The 26,710-nt window shown below is 36.8% G+C and overlaps 1 protein-coding gene across 1 annotated transcript in view; it reads left to right on the top strand.

Moving 5' to 3' along the window:
* The first annotated feature begins 408 nt into the window (after positions 1-408).
* LOC136037411 (F-box/LRR-repeat protein 7-like) overlaps positions 409-26,710 on the top strand; it is a 109,043-nt gene continuing 82,741 nt past the window's right edge. The window contains exons 1-2 of the mRNA XM_065720166.1: positions 409-570; positions 16,203-16,307. Coding sequence (XP_065576238.1) covers positions 16,271-16,307 — 37 coding nt within the window. The 5' untranslated portion in view covers positions 409-570; positions 16,203-16,270. The remainder of the gene's footprint in view (positions 571-16,202; positions 16,308-26,710) is intronic.

The raw sequence follows: 26,710 nt of genomic DNA, 5'->3' as shown, positions 1-26,710 counted from the left end.
TGTTCGGAATAGCCGCCCCCCCTCCCTTATACTTGTCAAATCCACTAATTAATGTCAATATAAGGTTTTAGGCTCATTTGTTAGAATTTCCTATTTTTGTTTGAATCTACTGAATAATTTATACAAGTTTTCACCATGGGTCCCATCTGATAAATGATTTACGTTACATCATTGAAGGATAATAAGGCTGTGGAAGACCCCTGAGTGGCCCCTTATTGATTTGGTACAACAAATCTCTTTTGCTACGTAATCGTTTGTCTAAAGAATGAGCTGAACACAAATTACTACCTTTTTTCCAGTAACACCTTGGTACACGGGTATGAGGCTTTTTGAAGTCTTATACCTACGCTTCTACCTAAGCTACGGAGTATTACCTATCGAGTCTAGTAACTTGTAAGTGAACAATTTAGTTTATGTAGATTTTGTACGGGTATAAGATCTTCCATTATGATTGCGTATGCTGAATGCTGATGAATTGTGCGTTTTCTTATTTGAAGTGTTAATGTTTTGCAAATTTTGGATATAAATTTCAGTGGAAAACCGCGGTGTATCCTTTTCTGTTCCTCGAATGTAGGTATCTCTCCTTTAGATCAAACAAATTACTAACTACTTTCATGTGAAAATATTAACTTAAAGGAAAGAAGATGAAATCTCAACCCCCCCCCCTGTGCCATGGGATAGGAAAATGGGTATATGTTTAGTTTCATACTATAGTACTTGGAAATGCTAATTCTAGGAGCGCATCCATTTCTGGTTGACCCTCCTCTTCCATGGGTTAAACTAAAAATGGCTTAAGGGGGCTTGCTTAAAGGTAACATTACCTATAGAGCGAAGCGGATTAGTTCATGAGCCCTGCGGGCAGCGGGGCAAGGCCTGTATTCTATATTTATTTAATAAACCTCGTTTAAGGTTTTTTTTTAGTTTTTTCACTCTTTGTTGAATAAATATAGAATACAGACCTCGACCCGCTGCCCATGGGGCTCATGGACAAATACGCTTCGCTCTATAGGTAATGTTACCTTTAAGCGAGCCCATTTTACACATTTTGGTAAAATTGGTGCAAACAGTATTACTGGCTTTCATATAAAGTGAATATACCACTCGATGCCTTTTTTAATGCTGTTTACAAATATAATAATCGCTTCTACCGCAAATTCAGATTTAAGCACTTTTTGACCTCTTAAATTATGACCTATATATGGGGTCATTACAAATCTGTAATGGTTTAGAAACAAATTTGGGCTATATATTTGCACATCAGGGGGGTGGGGGTAAAGCATAGCATATATTAAATACGTGAACTAACCGTTGCTGTATTTTTTTTTGTGCTGTTGCACTGGCAATTTCTCTTCTCATTAAAATTCGATGTGCACAAACACACACACACACACACACACACACACACACATATATATATATATATATATATATATATATATATATATATATATATATATATATATATATATATATATATATATATATATATATAATACAGCAATGGTTAGTTTACATATTTAATATATGCTATGCTTTACCCCAACCCCCCTGATGTGCAAATATATAGCCCAAATTTGTTTCTAAACCATTACAGATTTGTAATGACCCCATATATAGGTCATTTTTAAGAGGTCGAGAGGTCAAAAAGTGCTTAAATCTGAATTTGCGGTAGAAGCGATTATTATATCTGTAAACAGTATTGAAAAAGGCATCGAGTGATATATTCACTTTATATGAAAGCCAGTAATACTGTTTGCACCAATTTTACCCACAATTTTAGTTTGCCCCATGGAGGAGGAGAGTCAACCAGAAATCAATGCGCTTATCTAATAATGACAAATAGATAATATGCAATCATCAGAAACTTACTATGGGCAGCGATACGCACTTTAGACAGCTTGAGACGAAACTAAACATATACCGGAAAATTTTAATGAGAGAATATAAAATATTTCGTCTTAAAATGTGCACGGCGACTTTAAAATTTGTAATTTGGTTCATTATAAGCTAGGTTTTTTTTCCCTTTGTATTATTTGTTGAAAAATAATTTTTTGGATACTTCTCTATACCCTAAATTTACCTTTGCTTCTCCATACCCTAAATTTGTCTAAAGCCCAAAATGAACAGATATTATTAAATAAACAATCATTGCAAACATACATATAACAGGTAGTAATATAAATTAATAAATAAATCCTAAAACGAGTAAGAATCAAACAGTTCGTGGTAACGAACCGTAATAAGGAGCGACCCGGCTCAATAGTAACCAAGACTCTAAAAAATGGAATTTTGATACCAATAGCTACATCAGAAAAATTGCATTTTAATGCTGGTTTAAATGTATAAATTTCATCAAGTTTAGTCTTACCCATCAAAAGTTACGAGCCTGAGAAAATTTGCGTTATTTTAGAAAATAGGGGGAAACACCCTCTAAAAGTCATAGAATCTTAACGAAAATCACACCATCAGATTCAGCGTATCAGAGAACCCTACTGTAGAAGTTTCGAGCTACTATCTACAAAAATGTGGAATTTTGCATTTTTTACCAGAAGGCAGATCACGGATGCGTGTTTATTTGTTTTTTTTCCCCCAGGGGTGATCGTATCGACCCAGTTGTCCTAGAATATTGCAAGAGGGCTCATTCTAACGGAAATGAAAAGTTCAAGTGCCCATTTTAAGTGACCCAAAAAATTGGAGGGCACCTAGGCCCCCTCCCACGCTAATTATTTTCCCAAAGTCAACGGATCAAAATTCTGAGATAGCTATTTTATTCAGCGTAGTCGAAAAACCTTATAACTATGTCTTTGGGGACGACTTACTCCCCCACAGTCCCCGTGGGAGGGGCAACAAGTTACAAACTTTGACCTGTGCTTACATATAGTAATGGTTATTGGGAAGCATACAGGCGTTTTCAGGAGGATTTTTTTGGTTGGGGGAGGGGTTGAGAAGAGGGGGATGTGCTGGGGGAACTTTCCATCGAGAATTTGTCATGGGAGAAGAAAATTTCTATGAAGGGAGAGCAGGATTTACTCGCATTATTTAAAAAAAATCAATTAAAAAATAAATGTGAAAAAGCTTTTTCAGCTGGAAGTAAAGAACAGCAATAAAACTTAAAACAAACAGAAATTATTACCCATATGAGGGGCTCACCTCCTTCTAATACCTCGCTCTTTACGCTTAAGTATTTTTAGTAATTTCAACTATTTATTCTACGGCTTTTGTGATTCAGGGGTCCTTCTTAATGAATTGGGATAAAATTTAAGCTTTAATGTAAAGAGCGAGGTACTGACGATGGGGCGAATCCCCTCATATATGTAATAGAAACATGAGAATACAAAAGTTCTTTACGTAAACTAATTTATAAGTTACGTAAATCTTTTACCAATAAAAAGATTCGTAAAAAATTAAAAGTTCTAGTTGCCTTTTTAATTAACCAAAAAATCGGAGGGCAACTAGGCTTCGTCCCCGCTCTTTTTTTCTCAAAATCATTCGATCAAAATTATGAGAAAGCCATTTAGCCAAAAAAAAAAAAAAAAAAAAAAAAAAAAAAAAAAAAAAAAAAAAAATGCAAATTTCGTTTTGATTATTCCTCTGCGGAGAGCCAAAATCAAAACATGCATTGATTCAAAAACGTTCAGAAATTAAATAAAAAAACAAGTTTTTTTAACTGAAAGTAAGGAGCGACATCAAGACTTAAAACGCACAGAAATTACTTCGTATATGAAAGAGGCTGCTTCCTCATCAACGCCCCGCTCTTTAAGCTAAAGTTTTTTACTGTTTTAAAAAGAAGAATTGAGAGAAAGAGTCAAACTTTAGCGTAAAGAACGGGGCACTGATGAGGAAGCAGCCTCTTTCATATACGAAGTAATTTCTGTGCGTTTTAAGTTTTAGTGTCGCTCCTTACTTTCAGTTAAAAAAACTTGTTTTTTTTTATTTAATTACATTGAGTATTCATGTCAAACGAACAAAATCCATACAGACAAGAGTTAAAAATCAACTGAATATTTGATATATGGTCAGGGCCGCATCCATAAAATTTGTTTTGGGGGGGGGGGGGAGGGGGTAAAAAAAACTTAAAAAGCATCGAAATATTTTTTAAATATTTTTGTTACGTTTTTACGAGTTACACACACATTTAGGGGAGGGTATCAAACCTCCCCAACCCTTCCCCTAAATACAGCGTTGATAATGATACTACTTTTTAAAACAGTAAAAAAATTTAGCGTAAAGAGCGGGGTGTTGATGAGGAAGCAGTCCCTTTCATATAAGAAGTAATTTCTGTTCGTTTTAAGTTTTAATGCCGCTCCTTACTTTCCGTTAAAAAAACTTTTTTTTTTTAGTTAATTTCTGAACGTTTTTGAATCTCCGCAGATGAATAATTAAAACGAAATTTGCGTATTTATCTTTTTGGCTAAATGGCTTTCTCATAGTTTTTATCGAATGATTTTGAGAAAAAAGGAGCGGGGGAGGAGGCCTAGTTGCCCTCCGATTTTTTGGTTTCTTAAAAAGGCAACTAGAACTTTTAATTTTTACGAATGTTTTTATTAGTAAAAGATATACGTAACTTACAAATTAGCTTACGTAACGAACTCCTGTATTCACATGTTTTTATTACGTATATGAGGGGGTTCACCCCCTCGTCAGTACCTCCCTCTTTACACTAAAGCTTAAATTTTGTCCCAATTTCTTAAGAATGACCCCTGAATCACAAAAGCCATGAAATAAATAGTTGAAATTACTAAAAATACTTTAGCGTAAAGAGCGGGGTATTAGGAGTAGGTGAGCCCAACATATGATTAATACTTTCTGTTCGTCTTAAGTTTTAATGCGTCTCCTTACTTTCGGTTGAAAAAAACTTTTTCATATTTATTTTTTCATTGTTTTTTTTTTAAATAATGCTAGAAAATCTTGCGCTCACTTCATGAAAATTTTCTTCCCCCATGACAAACTCCTCCAAGAAAAGTTCCTCCAACATATCCCCCTCTTCTCACCCCCCCCCAACCTAAAAATCCCCCTGAAAACGTCTGTACACTTCCAAATAACCATTACTATATGTTATCACAGGTCAAAGTTTGTAACTTGTTACCCCCTCCCACGGGGACTGTGGGGGAGTAAGTCGTCCCCAAAGACATAGTTATAAGGTTTTTCGACTAGGCTGAATAAAATGGCTATCTCAGAATTTTGATCTGACGAGTTTGGGAAAATAATTGGCGTGGGAGGGGCCTAGGTTTTTTTTATGCTCTTTACGAATATAATCGCTTCTGTCACAAATTCAAATTTAAGCACTTTTTGAGCTCTTAGAAATGACCAAAACATGGGGTTTAAAAAAGGCTTAAAACATTGGTCTCAAACTTTGAACATACCACTTGATGCCTGTTTTTATGTTCTTTACGAATATAATAATGCTTCATCCGCAAATTCAAATTTAAGCATTTTTGAGAATGACGAATTTTCAATTAAAGTATGAGTATGAGGTCGTTTTCGACAAAATAATACCATATTTCCTCAGTGCCGTTTTCCCGGTTGTTTTCGACCAAATAATACTACATTTTCTCAAAACTTATTTATAGTTAGGTTAGGTCAAAAAGTGCTTAAATTTGAATTTACGATAGAAGCGATTATTATATTCGTAAAGAGCATAAAAAAGGCATCGAGTGGTATGTTCACTTTATTGGTAAGTCAATAACATGAACAGTGATATATTTACCCTCTATTGTAAGAATTGAAATATCTGATTCTAATTTATCGGTTCAAATTAGCGTCTTTTAATTTATTTCAACATCCTCTTCATCATACCCTAAAAGTTTCGACCAAGACCATTACATTCCCAGAGGTATAGCTAATAGACCTATTAACTAATTAGAACAAAGTGGCTATTTCATAGTTTTGACCTGCGTTAATAGTGTCCAAAATGGATTAAGGGAGACTCTTTGCCCTCTAAGCACTGCTCAACATTCCCTTAAAAATTCAACTTGACACCGTCAGCTGTTTTTGAAATATTGCTAATATGCCCTTTTGACGATCAGCATCCACATGCTGTGTTTTGATTTTGTTCTAAATATCCCTAATTATTGCCTGAAAGTAGTCACAACTGGCTATTTCATAGTTTTGACCAAGGTAATAGTGTTTAAAATGGATTAAGGGAGGCTCTTTGCCCTCTAAACACTGTTCAACATTCCCTAAAAAATTCAACTTAACACCCTCATCCGTTAATGAAATATTGTTAATACGCCCTTTTGACAATCAGCATCCACATGCTGTGTTTTGATTTTGTTCTAAATATCCCTAATTATTGCCTGAAAGTAGTCACAACTGGCTATTTCATAGTTTTGACCAAGGTAATAGTGTTTAAAATGGATTAAGGGAGGCTCTTTGCCCTCTAAACACTGTTCAACATTCCCTAAAAAATTCAACTTAACACCCTCATCCGTTAATGAAATATTGTTAATACGCCCTTTTGACAATCAGCATCCACATGCTGTGTTTTGATTTTGTTCTAAATATCCCTAATTATTGCCTGAAAGTAGTCACAACTGGCTATTTCATAGTTTTGACCAAGGTAATAGTGTTTAAAATGGATTAAGGGAGGCTCTTTGCCCTCTAAACACTGTTCAACATTCCCTAAAAAATTCAACTTAACACCCTCATCCGTTAATGAAATATTGTTAATACGCCCTTTTGACAATCAGCATCCACATGCTGTGTTTTGATTTTGTTCTAAATATCCCTAATTATTGCCTGAAAGTAGTCACAACTGGCTATTTCATAGTTTTGACCAAGGTAATAGTGTTTAAAATGGATTAAGGGAGGCTCTTTGCCCTCTAAACACTGTTCAACATTCCCTAAGAAATTCAACTTAACACCCTCATCCGTTAATGAAATATTGTTAATACGCCCTTTTGACAATCAGCATCCACATGCTGTGTTTTGATTTTGTTCTAAATATCCCTAATTATTGCCTGAAAGTAGTCACAACTGGCTATTTCATAGTTTTGACCAAGGTAATAGTGTTTAAAATGGATTAAGGGAGGCTCTTTGCCCTCTAAACACTGTTCAACATTCCCTAAAAAATTCAACTTAACACCCTCATCCGTTAATGAAATATTGTTAATACGCCCTTTTGACAATCAGCATCCACATGCTGTGTTTTGATTTTGTTCTAAATATCCCTAATTATTGCCTGAAAGTAGTCACAACTGGCTATTTCATAGTTTTGACCAAGGTAATAGTGTTTAAAATGGATTAAGGGAGGCTCTTTGCCCTCTAAACACTGTTCAACATTCCCTAAAAAATTCAACTTAACACCCTCATCCGTTAATGAAATATTGTTAATACGCCCTTTTGACAATCAGCATCCACATGCTGTGTTTTGATTTTGTTCTAAATATCCCTAATTATTGCCTGAAAGTAGTCACAACTGGCTATTTCATAGTTTTGACCAAGGTAATAGTGTTTAAAATGGATTAAGGGAGGCTCTTTGCCCTCTAAACACTGTTCAAACATTCCCTAAAAAATTCAACTTAACACCCTCATCCGTTAATGAAATATTGTTAATACGCCCTTTTGACAATCAGCATCCACATGCTGTGTTTTGATTTTGTTCTAAATATCCCTAATTATTGCCTGAAAGTAGTCACAACTGGCTATTTCATAGTTTTGACCAAGGTAATAGTGTTTAAAATGGATTAAGGGAGGCTCTTTGCCCTCTAAACACTGTTCAACATTCCCTAAAAAATTCAACTTAACACCCTCATCCGTTAATGAAATATTGTTAATACGCCCTTTTGACAATCAGCATCCACATGCTGTGTTTTGATTTTGTTCTAAATATCCCTAATTATTGCCTGAAAGTAGTCACAACTGGCTATTTCATAGTTTTGACCAAGGTAATAGTGTTTAAAATGGATTAAGGGAGGCTCTTTGCCCTCTAAACACTGTTCAACATTCCCTAAAAAATTCAACTTAACACCCTCAGCTGTTTTTGAAATATTGTTAATGCGCCCTTTTGACGATCAGCATGCACATGGTGTGTTTTGATTTTGTTCAAAATATCCCTTATTATTGCCTGAAAGTAGTCACAACTGGCTATTTCATAGTTTTGACCAAGGTAATAGTGTTTAAAATGGATTAAGGGAGGCTCTTTGCCCTCTAAACACTGTTCAACATTCCCTAAAAAATTCAACTTAACACCCTCAGCTGTTTTTGAAATATTGTTAATGCGCCCTTTTGACGATCAGCATGCACATGGTGTGTTTTGATTTTGTTCAAAATATCCCTTATTATTGCCTGAATGTAGTCACAACTGGCTATTTCATAGTTTTGACCAGCGTAATAGTGTTTAAAATGGATTAAGGGAGGCTCTTTGCCCTCTAAATACTGTTCAACATTCCCTTAAAAATTCACTTAACACCCTCAGCCGTTAATGAAATATTGTTAATACGCCCTTTTGACAGTCAGCATGCACATGGTGTGTTTTGATTCTGTTCAAAATATACCTCATTATTGCCTGAAAGTAGCCACACGTGGCTATTTCATAATTTTGACCAGCATTAATAGTGTTTAAAATGGATTAAGGGAGACTCTTTGCCCTCTAAAGACTGTTCAACATTCCCTAAAAATTCAACTTAACACCCTCAGCTGTTTTTGAAATATTGTTAATGCGCCCTTTTGACGATCAGCATGCACATGGTGTGTTTTGATTTTGTTCAAAATATCCCTTATTATTGCCTGAAAGTGGTCACAACTGGCTATTTCATAGTTTTGACCAAGGTAATAGTGTTTAAAATGGATTAAGGGAGGCTCTTTGCCCTCTAAACACTGTTCAACATTCCCTAAAAAATTCAACTTAACACCCTCAGCTGTTTTTGAAATATTGTTAATGCGCCCTTTTGACGATCAGCATGCACATGGTGTGTTTTGATTTTGTTCAAAATATCCCTTATTATTGCCTGAATGTAGTCACAACTGGCTATTTCATAGTTTTGACCAGCGTAATAGTGTTTAAAATGGATTAAGGGAGGCTCTTTGCCCTCTAAATACTGTTCAACATTCCCTTAAAAATTCACTTAACACCCTCAGCCGTTAATGAAATATTGTTAATACGCCCTTTTGACAGTCAGCATGCACATGGTGTGTTTTGATTCTGTTCAAAATATACCTCATTATTGCCTGAAAGTAGCCACACGTGGCTATTTCATATTTTTGACCAGCATTAATAGTGTTCAAAATGGATTAAGGGTTAATCTTTTCCCTCTAAGCACTGTTCAACATTCCCTTAAAAATTCAACTGAACACCCTCATCCGTTAATGAAATATTGTTAATACGCCCTTTTGACAATCAGCATCCACATGGTGTGTTTTGATTTTGTTCTAAATATCCCTAATTATTGCCTGAAAGTAGATGTAGTAGCTGTAGATGTAGATGTAGTAAATGTAGATGTAGTAGATGAAAGTAGTCACAAGTAGATGTATTAGCAGTTGCAAGCAGTCACAATTGCAAGTTGTCCCAGTCCGGAAGAAGTCACGGTCGCATTTCCAGCCGCAGTAGTACTCAAGTCCTCAGATTTTGCAGATATGCCTGTTTGATAACCTGGATGCAGATAGTTTATTTTTAATGTAGCTCAACATGCCCCTCAAAATTCCTGAAATTTCACCTCAATATCTTTAGCCTTTTAGACACACCATGGACAAAACTTTCCCCCCTTTTTTAGTGAAAAATCCTTAATATAAAAATAAATAAGTTGCATAATTCACATTCTTTGCCACCGAGGGTTATGGGGGATGGTATCCTCAGAGGCATTTTTATTAGACTTTGCGACTATTTTGAATAATTTTTTTCTTAGATTTCTATCAGTGTTAAGGGTGGGTTCTAAAAGGGGAAGAAGGGGGGTGGCTGGTTGCCCTCTGTCCAGTTTCTAACATGCCTCCCAGCTTGCCTTTAAAGTCTCAACTTAATACCCTTATGCATAGATATTACTGTCATGTCATTTAGACAACCCTATTGCATATAGTCTGTTTTGATTTTGTTTGACATCCCCGTTGACGTTTTCTATATGTTTTACCCTAATACCCTTAGCCTTTTTTGAGACTCAGGATCAAACATGCCTGCTTTTCCCAATAATTAACCATGTATATAAAAAATGGGCAATTTATATAAAGTTCAACACTCGCCCCATGTACTGTTTTTTTTTATATCCAAAAGGCATAGTTATTTGGCTTTTCGATTGTTTTGAACAAGACAGCTATGCAGAAATTTTAATCAGATATCTTTGGGGGTAGGACAAATAAAAGGGGAATAGAAGAGTAACAGGTTGCCCTCTGGCCACATTTTAATATCCCTCTAAGCATACCCTGAAAATTTAAACTTGATACCCTTGGCCACTCTTGAGATATTGAAGATACGCCTTTTTGATAAACTGGATGTACATAGTATCTTTTGATTTAGTTTGACATGCCCCAAGTTTTACCTTCATACCCATAGCCTAATACCCTTAGCCTTTTTTGAGACTCAGGATCAAACATGCCTGCTTTTCCCAATAATTAACCATTTATATAAAAAATGGGCAACTTATATAAAGTTCAACACTCGCCCCATGTACTGTTTTTTTTTATATCCAAAAGGCATAGTTATTTGGCTTTTCGATTGTTTTGAACAAGACAGCTATGCAGAAATTTTAATCAGATATCTTTGGGGGTAGGACAAATAAAAGGGGAATAGAAGAGTAACAGGTTGCCCTCTGGCCACATTTTAATATCCCTCTAAGCATACCCTGAAAATTTAAACTTGATACCCTTGGCCACTCTTGAGATATTGAAGATACGCCTTTTTGATAAACTGGATGTACATAGTATCTTTTGATTTAGTTTGACATGCCCCAAGTTTTACCTTCATACCCATAGCCTTCCCGAAAACATCCATAATCAAACACACTCTTTTCATAACGATATGTCCTGCGTGTAAAAAAGGCACATTGAATGATTTACAATCCCTACTCAGGGGGCTGTGGGGAGGGGAGGTTATTGCATCCTTGGAGGCACAGTTACTAGACCTTTTCACTATTTTTAACAAAGTCACTTTTTCAAAATCCTTATCAGCAGGGGCGTAAGTTGCTATGTGGCAGGGGGCAACTGTCCCTCCCAGACCTCGTTTTGCCTTTATAGTACTTTAAAGTACCTTTATAGTACTTTTATTGTACTAAATAGTACCTTTATGGTAGCCTGTCATGTTTACTTGATTTGGGAAAATTGGCTCCAACTTTGCCCCTCACCCCAGGATTTTGATGAAACTACGCCACTGTTTATCAGTGATGAGAGAAGGGAGCATGCCCCTTAACATTTCCCAAAGTTTCAGCTTCATACCCATAGCCTTTCTGAACACACCCAGAATAAAACACCACCCTTCTCATAATGACGCGTCATGCATGTAAAAAAAGGCACACTGAATGATTTACAATCCTTACCAAGGGGGCTGTGGGAGGAGGATATTCATCCTTGGAGTCATAGTTACTTGACCTTTTGACTAATTTTTAACAAAATCTCTTTCAAAATCTTCAACAGTGATGAGAGAAGGGAGCTTCTAAAAAAAGCAAGGGGGCTAGTTGCCGTCCAGTAGCTCTTCAACGTCCACCTCAACATCCACTGAAAGTTTCAACATAATTCCCTTAGCCTTTCCCTAGATGTTACTGATCCGTCCTTCTGACAACCAGCATTCACTAAGTGTGTTTTATAGTGTTTGGAATCCATCTCAAAGGCTTTGGGTGATTATGTGGTACCCATAGGTGTAACTATTTGACCTTTGGACTATTTTGAACAAGATGGCTTTTTCAAAAATTTTGATCAGAATGTTTTTGGAGGGAGGGCAACTAAAAAGGCATTGAAGTGGGGGCTGGCAGCCCCCCAGACACTTTTTAACATCCCCCTCAACATGTTCTGAAAGTTTCAACTTAATGTTTTCAACCGTTCTCAAAATATTCCAGATCTTCTTTTTTGATAAACTGGATGCACGTAGTGCCTTTTGATTTAATTTCACATACCCCTTAACATCCTCCAAATTTTCACCTTAATACTCTTAGCCTTTTAGGGCAGACCCAGAGGCAAACACTTCTTTTTTTCGTAATGATAAGTCCTACCTGTAAACAACGGGCAAATTGTATCATTTACAATCCTTGCCCTGGCTTTTGGGGATACTGGATCCCTGGAGGCATAGCCATTTTGACTCTTTTGAAAAATTAAAATTGCAAAATTTCGGTCTGCACTCAGCAGAGAAGGCACCTAAAAAAGGCAAAGAGGTAGGACTGACCTTCAATCTCTTTTCAACATCTTCTCAACGGCGGCCGGCGTTTACCACCCCCCCGGAATCTACCCCTAGAAAATACCCCCCCCCCGCGCAAAACAACCCCCTGAAAAATAAATATTCCCGTGGAAAATACCCCCCGCGAAAAATAACCCCTCGATGAAAATACCCCCCCTGATGAAAATACCTCACCCACCTTAAAATACCCCCTATTTAAAATAGCCCTTCGTGGAAAATACCCCTCGGTAAATACCCCCCCCCCCGTGGAAAATAAGGCTTTCAGATTTGAGAATTTTATTTGGTCTTTGTTTTTTTTTCCGTAGGGGGAAGGAATTTTGGTACTTGTGTATTATACGCCACTCACTCAATTCTACGCTGTGTAAAACTCGAGAACAAACCGGTTTCTTCGTTAGTTTCTTTCGGCTTAGCGTGAGAAAAGACAAAGTCAAGTGACAGAAAAGATGGGAAATATATAATTTGGGCTGTATATTTGCACCTAAGGGGGGGGGGGTAAAGTATTCGGACAGTTTGAAGTTAGAAAACATTTCTTACTTCATAATATGCAGAATAATTGTACCAAACACATTTTGCATGCAGACTCGCTATAATTTACCACCCCCTCTTATGTGCAAATATATAGCCCAAATTTTGTCTAAAGTAACGAAGAAACTAACAAAAAAACCGGTTTGTTCTCGAGTTTTACGCATCGTAAATTTGAGTGAGTGCAGTTTAATACACAAGTACTGGAATTTTTTCATGGAGAGAGAGTCGGATTTCACGGTATTATTTAAAAATGATCGAAAATGAAACTAAAAAAACAAGTTTTTCAACTGAAAGTAAGGAGTAACATCAAAACTTAAAATGAACAGACATTATTACATTTATGAAAGGAGTTGCCCTTTCCACAAGACCTTGCTCTTTACGCTAAAGTTTCGACTTTTTGTCCTAATTCTTTAAGTACGATTCCTGAAACACAATTGCCCTTTAATTACAATAATAAGCTTTGTTTTAAAATTCCAAAAAAACTTTAGCGTAAAGAGCGAGGTCGTGAGGAGGAGGCAATCCCTTTCATATACCTAATTATTTCTGTTCGTTTCAAGTTCTTTTTAGGTTTTAGGACCAAACCAAAAAGCAGGTCGTCCCGAATGTGGCGGGAGGATGTCGTAAGGCAAGATTAAAGGGAAATGGGAACTTCCTGGGTGGGTGTAAAGAGGGAGGCTTTTCGATTGGGGTAGAGAAGAGTGTATGTAGCTGTTTTGGCCTCTGGTAGATTGATGCTACTTTGTGTCGTTGTTAGTAGGAGTAGCAGTAGTAGTAGTAGTCGCTCCCTCCAACTGTTATAGAAATATACCCTACAAATCCTCATCCTAAAATCCATCGAAGTCGCAATGGCTCTGTAAACCGCTACTTTTTCTAAATTGAAAGGGAATGCTACCTCATTGAAACACCATAAGTTAGTCCACTCGAGCATCATAATTTTTCTAAATCCACCAATCTTCTAATTTTTCTAATCAATCTAATTTTTCTAAATCCACCAAGTGTTATAGAAATATGCCTTAGACGTTTTTATATTAAGGTCTATCAAAGTCATAAATGCCTGGTAAGCAGTTATGAATAACCAGGCCAGGGAAGTCATTTCTAAACTGAAATTAGGTCAAATCTCGAGACTACTAGATGCACATTTTTTCCCTAAAAAGCTAAAAGGAGTTTTAATCTCCATTTCCATTACGCATTTTTGACCAATAGGCCTATTTGATTTACTTTTGACCAATTTTTGATTTATGGTGACTTTGATAGTCTTAGACGATGATTATAATGTTTTCATGGATTTTCACGTTTAGTTCCCGTTCGGATTTTTACGTGTGTAAAAATTATACGTAATGCAAAATAATTCCTTAGCACGGAAAATTACATACGTAGTGTGAAACCAGATATTCTATACCACCAATCCTAGCACATAGCCTCGCGTCGTACGTGCCTTTGCTGGTCCAAGCTTTGCAAATACATAATAATAGATTAGCCGCCCTAACATCACGAAAGTATCATGTTAACTTATGAGCCGTCTTATGAAACCACATTTTATTGCTAAGCCATTGAACCTACACAATTGTAGAATTCAGTTATTTTCCAGACCTATTATCTCCAGCGCATTATGGATTCATGCCTTTAAATGTTGCGCTACTGTGCGCAACCCTTACACACAAAAAAAATTCCCCACGAGAGAACGTTTCCCCAAGGAAAACTCAAGGTGTTTTGATTTAGTTCCACACTCCCCTCAAAATGCTCTGAAATGCTCACTGAAAGTAAAGGTTAAAAAAGGAAAATAAAGCCCAGCTTATGAATAACATATACTATGCGTAAACAATTATCAAATTGCCTAGTCTTCGGCTCTTGCCCTGAGGGCTGTGGGGGGTCGAAATCCCCTAAGGCGTAATTATTGGACTTAAACAATGCTGAACAAAATAGCTGTCTCAAAATTTTGATTGGATGTTTATTTTGGAAAATGATGGGTGTAGGGGGGCTGTTTGTCCTCAAATCACTTTTGACTCTTAAAAAAGGCACTATAAATTCTTATTTTCAACCAAATGAGCCCTATCTGAAGTTTAAGCGACCACCCGCTCCATTAAAACCATATGTGCCCCCAGGGCATAACCTACAACCCTTGCCCCAAGGTTTTTTTTTTTGGGGGGGGGGGTTGTGGCAACCCTGGGAGCTTTGTTATATGCTGTTTGGACAACTTTTAACAAAGTGGCTATCTCACTATTTCGATCGAATGCGAATCAGGAAAAGCGGCCGTCCATCACGTTTGACTCGTAAAAGGAAACTAGAACTTTTTATTTCCAATTAAATGAGTCACCTCTAAAGTTTATACGATTACTCCTTCCATAGAAACGTTATATAACTCCGGGTTACAACCCTTGCCCCCATGTTCTAAGAGGTTGTTTCAACACCGAAGGCCGTTATATGATCTTTAGACTGTTTTGAACAAAATGCCTATCTCGGAATTTCTATTGAATGCATTTGAGGAAAAGAAGACGGGGGGGGATAGTCGCTCTACTATCACTTTTGACTCTTAAAAAGGGCACTGATTTCCAATTGAACGAGCCTCTTCTGAAGTTAATATGACCCCTCCCCTCCATAAAAATCGTTAATGTTGACAATGGGCAACTAGTATAACTTATAGTCCTTGCCCCGAGGGCCTTAAGGGGGGGTTGTCATCCCCAAAGACATAATTACTGAACCTTTCAAATATTCTGAACAAAATGGCTATCTCAAAATTGAGATTGGATGTGTTCGGGAAAATGATGGGGATAGGGGAGTGCTTGCCCTCTAATCGCTTTCGACTATTAGAAGGGGCACTAGAACTTTAAATTTTCAATCGAATGAGCCTTTTTGAAGTTTCTATGACAGCTCCTTCTGCACGAAGTGCCCTGGTCTAAAAAAATTATACATCGTACCCACTTCACTCTTTACTTAGACAGTGCTATTGCACTGCCTATGATGAGCTTTTCTTTAGTTGTTTCTTTTAGTCTTACTGATTTTGACTCGCGGTATCTCTATACTGCCTTAGTGTTTTATTTTTAGTTTTTGTATCATTTGATGTGAAACGCGGTTTCGGCTTGTGACAGTCGTTTCTCAACAAAGTATCAGAATCGGAATCAAATTTTTGGATTCGGAAAATGTATCGACTCTTCACCTCTGAGGATCTAGGCTATAAGAGCATATGAAAATAGAGATGCCTATAATTTTCAGTATTTGAATCAATTATTTAGAAAAAATTCTTTGTTTTGGTATATTTTTTGTTTCGTTTCTAAAATTTTATTTCCTTACACATTTCTTTGCATTGCGTCTCGTAAATGTAATTACTTTCCGCCCGTTAAGTTATTCAACGCCGTTCTTATTGTTGCAGATGACTCCAGGTATCAAATAATTGGTGTGTGACCCATTTTTTATCTTAAAGCCCAACGCAAATCTGACATGGGAGGAGTCCAAGGAAGACTACAAGATTGTGAAAGTGAGTCTATATGTGCTTACTTTTTTTATGTATATATAGAATCTTATGCAAAAGCCACACTGTAGTCTTACAGTGTGGCTAAAAACAGACTTACCTTTGTATAACAGTGGTAAGTGGTAAGTCTAAAATCAGTGGTAAGTGTAAAAACAGACTTACCTTTGACCACAGTAAGAATAATGTATCCCGTGTGTAACATAGTGAGTTTAGCCTTGCCCAAATTTCAAGTGTAAATTGTATGATTCACCAAGGAGAATGGGGATAGATGGCATTTTTTTACCCATACGGAAGCTTTGAACCAGGCATATACATAGCAGGGGCCTCGTCCCTCCCCTCAGAAATTTTGAATTTCGAAGAACCTTCTCGTTCAAATAATCAAATACATCATTTTTATTACTGCCTTTGTACGTCCTCGCTTGGTATAGTAGTTCTCTTAGCCTAGCCTGAAAAAAGATGGATAGTCAAAATAATTGTGTTTGAACTTGATAAGCAACATGTTAGTTCAGCTGGTGTTAAAACCCCTCACGATTTTTATTCTTAATTTCCAGACTTGCCGTCAAATTCACATATTTCTTACAGAAATGTACAAGGTTGCAATGGTTGCTGTAGAGACAAGTTTGCGTTTATAGGAACTTCAACAAATCCCATGCAAAATATAATCCTTGCCACCTTATTGGTTTTGACAGAAAGATCAAAACAAACCCACTCACCAGATGTAACGAGGTCGATTCAGTTGAGGTCTGTCCATTTTATGGCACTTGGTATCTACCAAGTGCCATAAACCGATCACAAATTCTGTCGGTCGGCCTGTCAGTCTGTCGGTCCTGGTTTTGCTAGTTTAGGCACTTCCAGGTAAGTTAGGACGATGAAATTATTCAGGCGTATCAGGAACCAGACAAGATTAAATTAGAAATTGCCGTTTCCCCGATTAGACCATCTGGGGGGGGGGATTGGGGATGGTTAAATCGGAAAAATTAGAAAAAAAGAGGTGTTTTTAACTTACGAACGGGTGAACAGATCTTAATGAAACTTGATATTTAGAAGGACATCATATCTCAGAGCTCTTATTTTCAATCCGGTGACATTGAGGGGAGTTAGGGGGGAACCTAAAATATTGGAAAACGCTTAGAGTGGAGGGATCGGAATGAAACTTGACGGGAAAAATAAGCAGAACTCCTAGATACGTGATTGAAATAACCGCAACGGATCCGTTCTCTTTGGGGGAGTTGGTGGGGGGGGGGGTTAATTCTTAAAAATTAGAAAAAATGAGGTATTTTTAGCTTATGAAGGAGTGATCGGATCTTAATGAAATTTCATATTTAGAAGGACCTCGTAAATCAGATCTCTTATTTTAAATTCCGACTGGATCCAGCGTCTTTGGGGGGGGTGTGGGGGGACTGAAAATCTTGGAAAACACTAAAAGCGGAGAGATCAGGATGAAACGGGGTGGGAAGAATAAAAACAAGTCCAAGATACGTGACTTATATAACCAGACTGGATCCACTCTCTTTGGTGGAGTTGGGGGGGGGAGAGTAATTCAAAAAAATTAGAAGAAATGAGGTATTTATAGCTTACGAACGGGTGATCATATCTTAATAAAATTTGATATTTGGAAAGATCTTGCGCTTTAGAGCTATTATTTTAAATTCCGACCAGATTTGGTGACATTGGGGGAGTTGGAGGGGGAAACCGGAATTCTTGGAAAACGTGAAAATTGAGGTATCTTTGTCTTACGAATGGGTCATCGGATCTTAATGAAACTTGATATGTAGAAGGATCTTATGTCTCAGATGCTCCATTTTCAATTCGAATCGGATCCAGGGACATAGGGGTTTGGTGGGGGGAAACAGAAATCTTGTAAAACGCTTAGAGTGGAGAGATCGGGATGAAACTTGGTGGGAAGAATAAGCACATGTCCCAGATACGTGATTGACATAATCGGACTGAATCCGCTCTCTTTGGGGGAGTGGGGGGGGGGGGGTTTAAACCGGAAAAATTAGAAAAATTGAGGTATTTTTAACTTAAGAACGGATGACCGGATCTTAATGAAATTTGATGTTTAGAAGGAACTCATGTCTCAGAGCTCTTATTTTAAATCCCGGCCAGACCTGGTGGCACCGGGGGGAGTTGGATGGGGAAGCCGGAAATCTTGGTAAACACTTAGGGTTTTTGAGAGGTCGGGATGAAACTTGGTGAGTAGAATAAGCAAATGTTTTAGATACTGTATTGACATAACTTGACTGGATCCGATTTATTTGGGGGAGTTAGGGGTGTCCAGTGCTTTGGCGAGTTCGGTGCTTCTGGACGTGCTAGGACGATGAAAATTGGTAGGCATGTCAGGGACCTGCAAAAATTGACTTTATAATGTCGTTTTCCCCGATTTGACCATCTGGGGGGGGGGGGGCTGAAGGGAGAGGAAAAATTGGAAAAATGAGGTATTTTTAACTTACGAGTGGGTGATCGATCTTAATTAATTTTGATATATAGAAGGACCTCGTGTTTCAGAGCTCTTATTTTAAATCCCGACCGGCATTAAGCTTCTGATTTTCCTTTTAAATTAATCTGTTGATTCCTAGAATTTTGATAGAGCTCATACCGTATGAGCTTTTGGCTCTTGGCTCTTCCGACCTCGTCACAAGTGCCATATGAGCTCTTAGCTCTTGTTTAGGAACGAGACGTTATGGTCGACGAAAAACATGGGTCATCATGAAATTTGGTTTGTAAATACTACCATGATAAATAGGGGAGCTTGGGGATTAGAATGCATACAATGGGTGCAACCTGTAATTTTTTCTAGTGGGGTATGGTACTACCGGACATTTCTTATTTTCCTCTTTTGATTCATTTTTTTAAATGTTCTCTTGTTTCTCAGGGGAGATCATTTCCCCCTCCCTGGTGGTGCCAATGGCTCATACGCCTTGCCTCGTAAAAAGGGTCTTCAATCATATACTGTCTCTACAGAGTCTAATTTCTCGATAGAGAGAGAAAGAATTTATTTAACAAAAAAAAGATAAAAAGAAAAATTTGCCAAAAAGCCTTATGGCTTGTGCGGCCATTCTCGGAACTACAAAACAAATTACCTATCAATGGATTCTCCTAAAGAGGAAAAAAAAAAAAAAGCAAAAAAGTCACCACTTTAGACTTTGTACTACACTAACCTAACATAACAACACTTTTGTGCATTGTTTCCCTACTTTATCTATATATAAAAAAAGAAGAAAAAAATCATAAACAGAATCAACATCGTAGAATCAGAATCAATAGAATCAACAAATATCAACAGAAATTGAGATTCTCAATTAAAAAGACATAATCTCGAACGGAAAAAATCAAATCCGAGACTTTTTAGAAGTTTATTATCATGATCATTTATTTATGCTTTCAATTTTTTTAAAACCTGGATTTCTAACGCGATTCCATGGATCTTTAAAAACCTTTCTTGAATGAGAGCTTTCTTTCTACCATAAATAGCTGTTTTTCCTTAAAACTTAATTGTTTTACTGCAACAATGTATTTGATTCTCTCTGGTTTTACTAATACTGTTCATAAGTTTCTTGATCTATGTTACTGATAATGTCTGAAATTTGGTTATGTCCATATTCACCGGTGAATGTCCGAAATTCCTTTTTTCTGCTTGGGGTACTTATCTCCTATACCCACCCCACTCAAGTTCTTGGACTGACAGAAACGGTTTTTTCTGTAGTTTATTTCAGCTTAGCGTGAGTGAGTGTATATGCACTATATTGTAGGTATATTTTAATTAAATATTTTTGTTGGTATGCTGGTTCGGTTTGGTTAGAAACCATTGAATATAATGTGTTCTGAGGGGGCCTGATTTCCATAAATCTTTGTTGAAGTTTCCATAATTTTTTTACTAAAGTATTTTATATTCATCATACTTGGGTATATTTCATTAGGATTAACCTAACTTCACTTCTTAAGTGTGGTGGGAATAAGGGATAATTACCTTGCTTGGATTCAATTAGCTTTGCGAATCAACTTTTTCAGTTTTATGCCAGCTTTAATGATAAAAGTTAGGTTAGTTTAAATTAGGCGATAAATCCCAGAAATAGGTTAAAAAACTAACCTAGCCCAACCTAGCCTAACCGTACCTGTCAAGGAGAATCCAAGGAGAAAAAAGCATTTCGGGTATTCACGGTAACAGCTCTATATAAATTTCAAGCTATCATCCCATTGGGCCAAATAGGACTGCTTATAAAAGAGCAATTATGACTTGTCGGGACTTATTTTGTCTGCATGTAGATGTCTAGCTAAGCACGCATGTGCATTGCGCCTAACCCAAATCAGCTGCATTGATTTTGTTGGGGTTACTTTATTTTTAATTTTGTAACTTGGATTTACAGAATATCCTCTTAACTGGTAAAAAAAAACGTAAAGGATACGGCATTAAACTTTACAGCCCCTACCGGCGGTGCTGATCTCCGTTTCTTAGCCCTTCAGCCAGGAAGTGCGATGGGGGGCTGGGGGCCAACCACCCTGTGCTTTCGCACACCCTTCCTGTTTACCTTCCCCAGATTTCTCCAGGTACCCATTTAGAGCTGGGTCGACTCTGGTTAAGCTTACAGAGTCACGCCACTGACCCCCGTCCCAAACTAAACAATTGGGTACACTGGGATTTGAACCCTTGTCCTCTCAGACGAAGGATCCTGAATCCAGTGCACCAATCCACTCGGCCAGGACGGCCTCTTAACTGGGCCGTACGCAAAACTATATTTCAAGGGGTGGGGGGAATAAAGATACAAATATTTGATAATTTAATTGCCGAGATATCGTGAAAATTTATAGTTTTTGGGAGGTTTTGCCATTTTGTGACAAATATAGTCTATATCCCATTCTCACTCAATGAATTGTTTGGGAAATAAGGCTTTTCTTACCAAAATTATTTTTCCTTGGTTTTGAAGGCCCAAACACAGCTTCTGCGTAAAAGCAACCGGTTTTGAATAGTTAACAAAAATATCTCAGAACAAATTTTCAGTTCAATTCAATGAACCTAATGACAACTCGATATACGATGAAAACGGGGCAATTGTTAAAATCACTAATTAAAAAAAGTGGTTAGCCCACGGGCATGTTCAACAACGGATGATTCACAGTAAGTGGACTGGAGGGTGAAAAGTCTATGTCAGTACTGACGTCCAGAAACCATAAACTTAAAACTAAATAAATAAAACCACAGAAAGAGGTTTGAAAGAAATAAAGGTAGGCTACTTGTTGGTTAAACAGAACATCCTCGAAAAGTGAAGTTAAATAATCACAATCATATACTTCAGATTTGGATTATAAATTTGCACATTAGGAGGCAAGAGTAAAGTAACATAAACCAACCTAACCCCTAACCCCTCCAAATGTGTACATATATAGCCCAAATTATACAATTCTAATGCATTCTGCGACGCGTCGTACGTCTTTTACCCTTGCTAAATGTAAAAAATGGTACTTTCGGATTTTTAGTACTTTCAAAAGAGCTATCTATTCTAATTAAACGGCCTTTGTGATTCAGTGGTCATTCTTAAAGAATTGGAATGAAATTCGAACTTTAGCGTAAAGAGCGAGGTATTGACTAGGGGGCGAACCCTCTCATACGTAATACCCCCCTCGTAATAACACCCTCATACGTAATAGTTTCTGTTCACACTGACTACACATTTTGAACTAATTATGTCCTTCTACTGACCACATGTAGATTAGCCACAGTATATGAAATGCCTATTCAACAGACAAAATTTAAAAATTTTTGGCCCTCATATCCCAATTTCACTGCCACAACTTGCTGCGACTAGTCAGTCTGGTATTAGTGTTCACGTGCATCGAGCTAATTATTCACGTATATTGGCCACACATATACTGACCATAAACATGCAGCAATCTTCTTCTTCTTCTTATGTTTATAACCAGAAGCACTGTTTTAACCAGACGAAGTTTTGAAATATTTGGCCACTGAGTTAGAATTTTTACTGCAACAAATTATTAAAATCAGCCGAATCTAGCATCAGTGCACAGATACCTTGAGCTAATTATTCCGTTATCCAGATTCGAAATTATGTGTGCGTGCTTTTTTCAAGTTTTATGTATATGATTAATTGTGAGCTTCTTAAATTTTACAACTGATGATATCATCATAGAAATGAAAGAGATCCAGTTTTATCAGCGGCAAATCCAGTTTTGTCAGTGGAAGACGCGTGTAGAATATTCTGCTTAGTCGGTAAAGTCTTTATCCAGAAAAAAAGTGGCCAATAAGATATGTTGTTTTCTGCCACCCGACATTTCCTTCCTCGCCTCCACGTATAATCTTTTTAGTTTTTCTGGAATTAAATAAAAAAAAACAAGTTTTTTTAACTGAAAGTAAGGAGCGACATTAAAACTTAAAACGAACAGAAATTACTTCGTATATGAAAGAGGCTGCTTCCTCATCAACGCCCCGCTCTTTACGCTAAAGTTTGACTCTGTCAATCAATTCTTCTTTTTAAGACAGTAAAAAACTTTAGCGTAAAGAGTGGGGCGTTGATGAGGAAGCAGCCTCTTTCATATACGAAGTAATTTCTGTTCGTTTTAAGTTTTAATGTCGCTCCTTACTTTCAGTTAAAAAAACTTGTTTTTTTTTTATTTAATTTCTGAACGTTTTTGAATCAATGCATGTTTTGATTTTGGCTCTCCGCAGAGGAATAATTAAAACGAAATTTGCATTTTTTTTTTTTTTTGGCTAAATGGTTTTCTCATAATTTTGATCGAATGATTTTGAGAAAAAAAGAGCGGGGGAGAAAGCCTAGTTGCCCTCCGATTTTTTGGTTAATTAAAAAGGCAACTAGAACTTTTAATTTTTTACGAATATTTTTATTAGTAAGAGATTTACGTAACTTATAAATTAGCTTACGTAAAGAACTTTTGTATTCTCATATTTTTATTACATATATGAGGGGGTTCGCCCACTTGTCAGATCCTCGCTCTTTACACTAAAGCTTAAATTTTGTCCCAATTCATTAAATATGACCCCAGAATCACAAAAGCCGTAGAATAAATAGTTGAAATTACTAAAAATACTTTAACGTAAAGAGCGAGGTATTAGGAGGAGGTGAGCCCCTCAAATGGGTAATAATTTCTGTTTGTTTTAAGTTTTAATGCTGTTCCTTACTTCCAGCTGAAAGTACTTTTTCATATTTATTTTTTCATTGTGTTTTTAAATAATGCTAGTAAATCCTGCGCTCCCTTCATGGAGATTTTCATCCCCCATGACAAATTATCGATGGAAAGTTCCCCCAGCATATCCCCCTCTTCTCAACCCCTCCCCCAACCAAAAAAATCCTCCTGAAAACGCCTGTACACTTCCCAATAACCATTACTATATGTAAGCATTGGTCAAAGTTTGTAACTTGTTGCCCCTCCCATGGGGACTGTGGGGGAGTAAGTCGTCCCTAAAGACATAGTTATAAGGTTTTTCGACTACGCTGAATAAAATGGCTATATCAGAATTTTGATCCGTTGACTTTGGTAAAATAATTAGCGTGGGAGGGGGCCTAGGTGCCCTCCAATTTTTTTTGTCACTTAAAAAGGGCACTAGAACTTTTCATTTCCGTTAGAATGAGCCCTCTTGCAACATTCTAGGACAACTGGGTCGATACGATCACCCCTGGGAAAAAGAAAAAAAAAACAAAAAAACAAATAAACACGCATCCGTGATCTGCCTTCTGGCAAAAAATACAAAATTCCACATTTTTGTAGATAGGAGCTTGAAACTTCTACAGTAGGGTTCTCTGATACGCTGAATCTGATGGTGTGATTTTCGTTAAGATTCTATGACTTCTAGGGCGCGTTTCCCCCTATTTTCTAAAATAACGCAAATTTTCTCAGGCTCGTAACTTTTGATGGGTAAGACTAAACTTGATGAAACTTATATATTTAAAATCAGCATTAAAATGCAATTCTTTTGATGTAGGTATTGGTATCAAAACTTCATTTTTTGAGTTTTGGTTACTATTGAGCCGGGTCGCTCCTTACTACAGTTCGTTACCACGAACTGTTTGATACTTGAGATATGTGTATGATTTGTGCCTAGTTTGTGGTTTTGGGGATTTTGAGGTGGATGATGGGTTTTTTTGTGTCATTCTATGGCACTTGATATTTACCATGTGACATATAGCGATCGCAATTTCTGTCGGTCTGTCGGTCCCACTTTTGCTAATTTGGGCACTTCCAGATAAGCTAGGATGATGAAAGTCGGCAGGCTTATCTGGGACCAGACGAGATTAAATTAGAAATAGTCTCTTCCCAGATTCGACCATCTGGGGGGGGGGGAGTGAGCGAATAAGATACTGTAGTTGAGAAGAATTTTACTTGTCGGCAAAAGAAAGGATTGTTCTTCTTAAGAAAGGCCTGTGGTCTAGGGGTATGACTCTCGCAAAGGATGTGAGAGGTCGCAGGTTCAAATGCCGAATCACTCAAATTTGTACATGAAGAAGATCCGAAACTAGATACGTGATCAATAGAGCCATCGCTGAAAGCTGGCAGGCGTATCAGAGACCCGAACAGATTAAATTTAAAATAGTCGCTTCCTCGATTCGACCATCTAGGGGGGAGTGGAAGGACGGTTAATTCGGAAGAATTAGAAAAAATGAGGTATTTTTAACTTACGAACGGGTTATCGGATCTTAGTGAAATTTGATATTTAGAAGGATCTTGTGTCTCAGAGCTTTTATTTTAAATCCCGACCGGATCCAGTGACATCGGGGGGAGTTAGAGGGGGAAACCGAATCTTGGAAAACGCTTAGAGTGTATAGATCGTAATGAAACTTGGTGGGAAGAAGTTCTTGGCTCTTTCGGCCTCGTCGCATGTGCCATGTGAGCTCTTGGCTCTTGTTTTGAATTATTTTCTTCTCTCCTGTCGAGTTTCTTAAAGTTGGAAATGTATTATGTTGAATTTTTTGTTATGTGTTTGTTTCATTCTTGTTTCTCACCTGTTTTTTTCCTGGCCATAAAGGGTTACAGGAGAGACTATGATGAAGTGTTTTTTGTTGTGAATTTATTTGTTTAGTAAATTGATTGATTGATAATGTTATTGATTGATTATAATCTTAAAATGAACACAAATCAAGAAATTTAAGCCATAACGAACAGAAATTAAAATTAACAATCAAATCAAATATGAAGAAAAAAAAAACAAAATCATAATTTTCTTTGGAAGTAGAATTAAATCAACAAAAATATCAAGAAAATGAAAGAATTATTAAATTAAGGTTACAGAAAAGACAAATATTCGTAGAATAATTAAGTTTGTGACTTTCATTTTAATTTTACAATTCCAAAGGACACTGTTTTCATCAAAACCTTCTTTTACTAAATTTTACTCAAACAAATTTAACGCCTAAGTAAAGCTTTTAGAATGAACATTTTTAAAAAGTTAATTTGGAACAATCTGTTTAGTTTGCTGATTTTGAATCAAAGAATTAATAAATGATTTAACATATCAAACTAATAAACTAGATTGATTGCCTAATATTTAACGTATAATAATGAATAGACTGGAGACCCTTTGTCTGTGAGAACAGGCGTTTGAGTCCTCGTGTCGCTGATTGTTTGGTTTGAAAAGGGGTCAATGATGTGACTCTGTAAGCTCAACCAGAGTAGACCCATCTCTAAATGGGTACCTGGAGAAATCTGAGGAAGGCAAACAGGAAGGGTGTGCGAAAGCACAAAATGGTTGGCCCCCAGCCCCCGTTGCACTTCCCGGGTGAAGCGCCATGAAAACAGATCAGTACCGGGACAGTAAAATCCAATGCACTATTCTTTACCTTTTACTTATTAATTCCTGAAAACCTCAGAGATTTTATTTTTTCAATGTTATAATGATAAAAACAGAAAGTGTTTGAAATACATTGTGTTTTTTAGGAAAACATAAATGACCCTATGGTCCTTATAGCGTTTAAAAGAGGGCGAGGGTGCTATAGTATTACTCTTGTTTGTGCTATTTTCCGTTCGTTTTAAGTTTGACTCAATTTTGTATTGTATTTTCTTTCAATTTTGGGAAATTCGTTCACTGATAGGGATTTCTGTTGCTGTTTTAAGCTTGCATTATTGTTTGAATTTAGTTCCGCTCTTCTTTAGTTTAATGTAGCTCTCTGCTTCTCTGAAAAACTTTTGTAGTAAAAGTTTTTTTTTAATATAATTTCTGTTTACTTTTAATTTTTTTTTATATCCGTTGATGAAAGGAATGTTTGTTGTCCGAGTTTATGTGCTTAAGAATCAAGATTTTGGCCTGTTATTTTTATATTTCGGAGAACATTTTGTGGTATATTTTGATAATAGTTATACTGTAGAAGTGTGGATGGATGGGTAAGTACAAATATTATTCAAATAAATGAATAGAAAATATACATTCTTTGGGGCTTCTATAG

The sequence above is a fragment of the Artemia franciscana genome, chromosome 16 (assembly GCF_032884065.1).
Source record: "Artemia franciscana chromosome 16, ASM3288406v1, whole genome shotgun sequence".
NCBI lineage: Eukaryota > Metazoa > Arthropoda > Branchiopoda > Anostraca > Artemiidae > Artemia > Artemia franciscana.
This window is presented reverse-complemented; position numbering and strand designations above follow the sequence as displayed.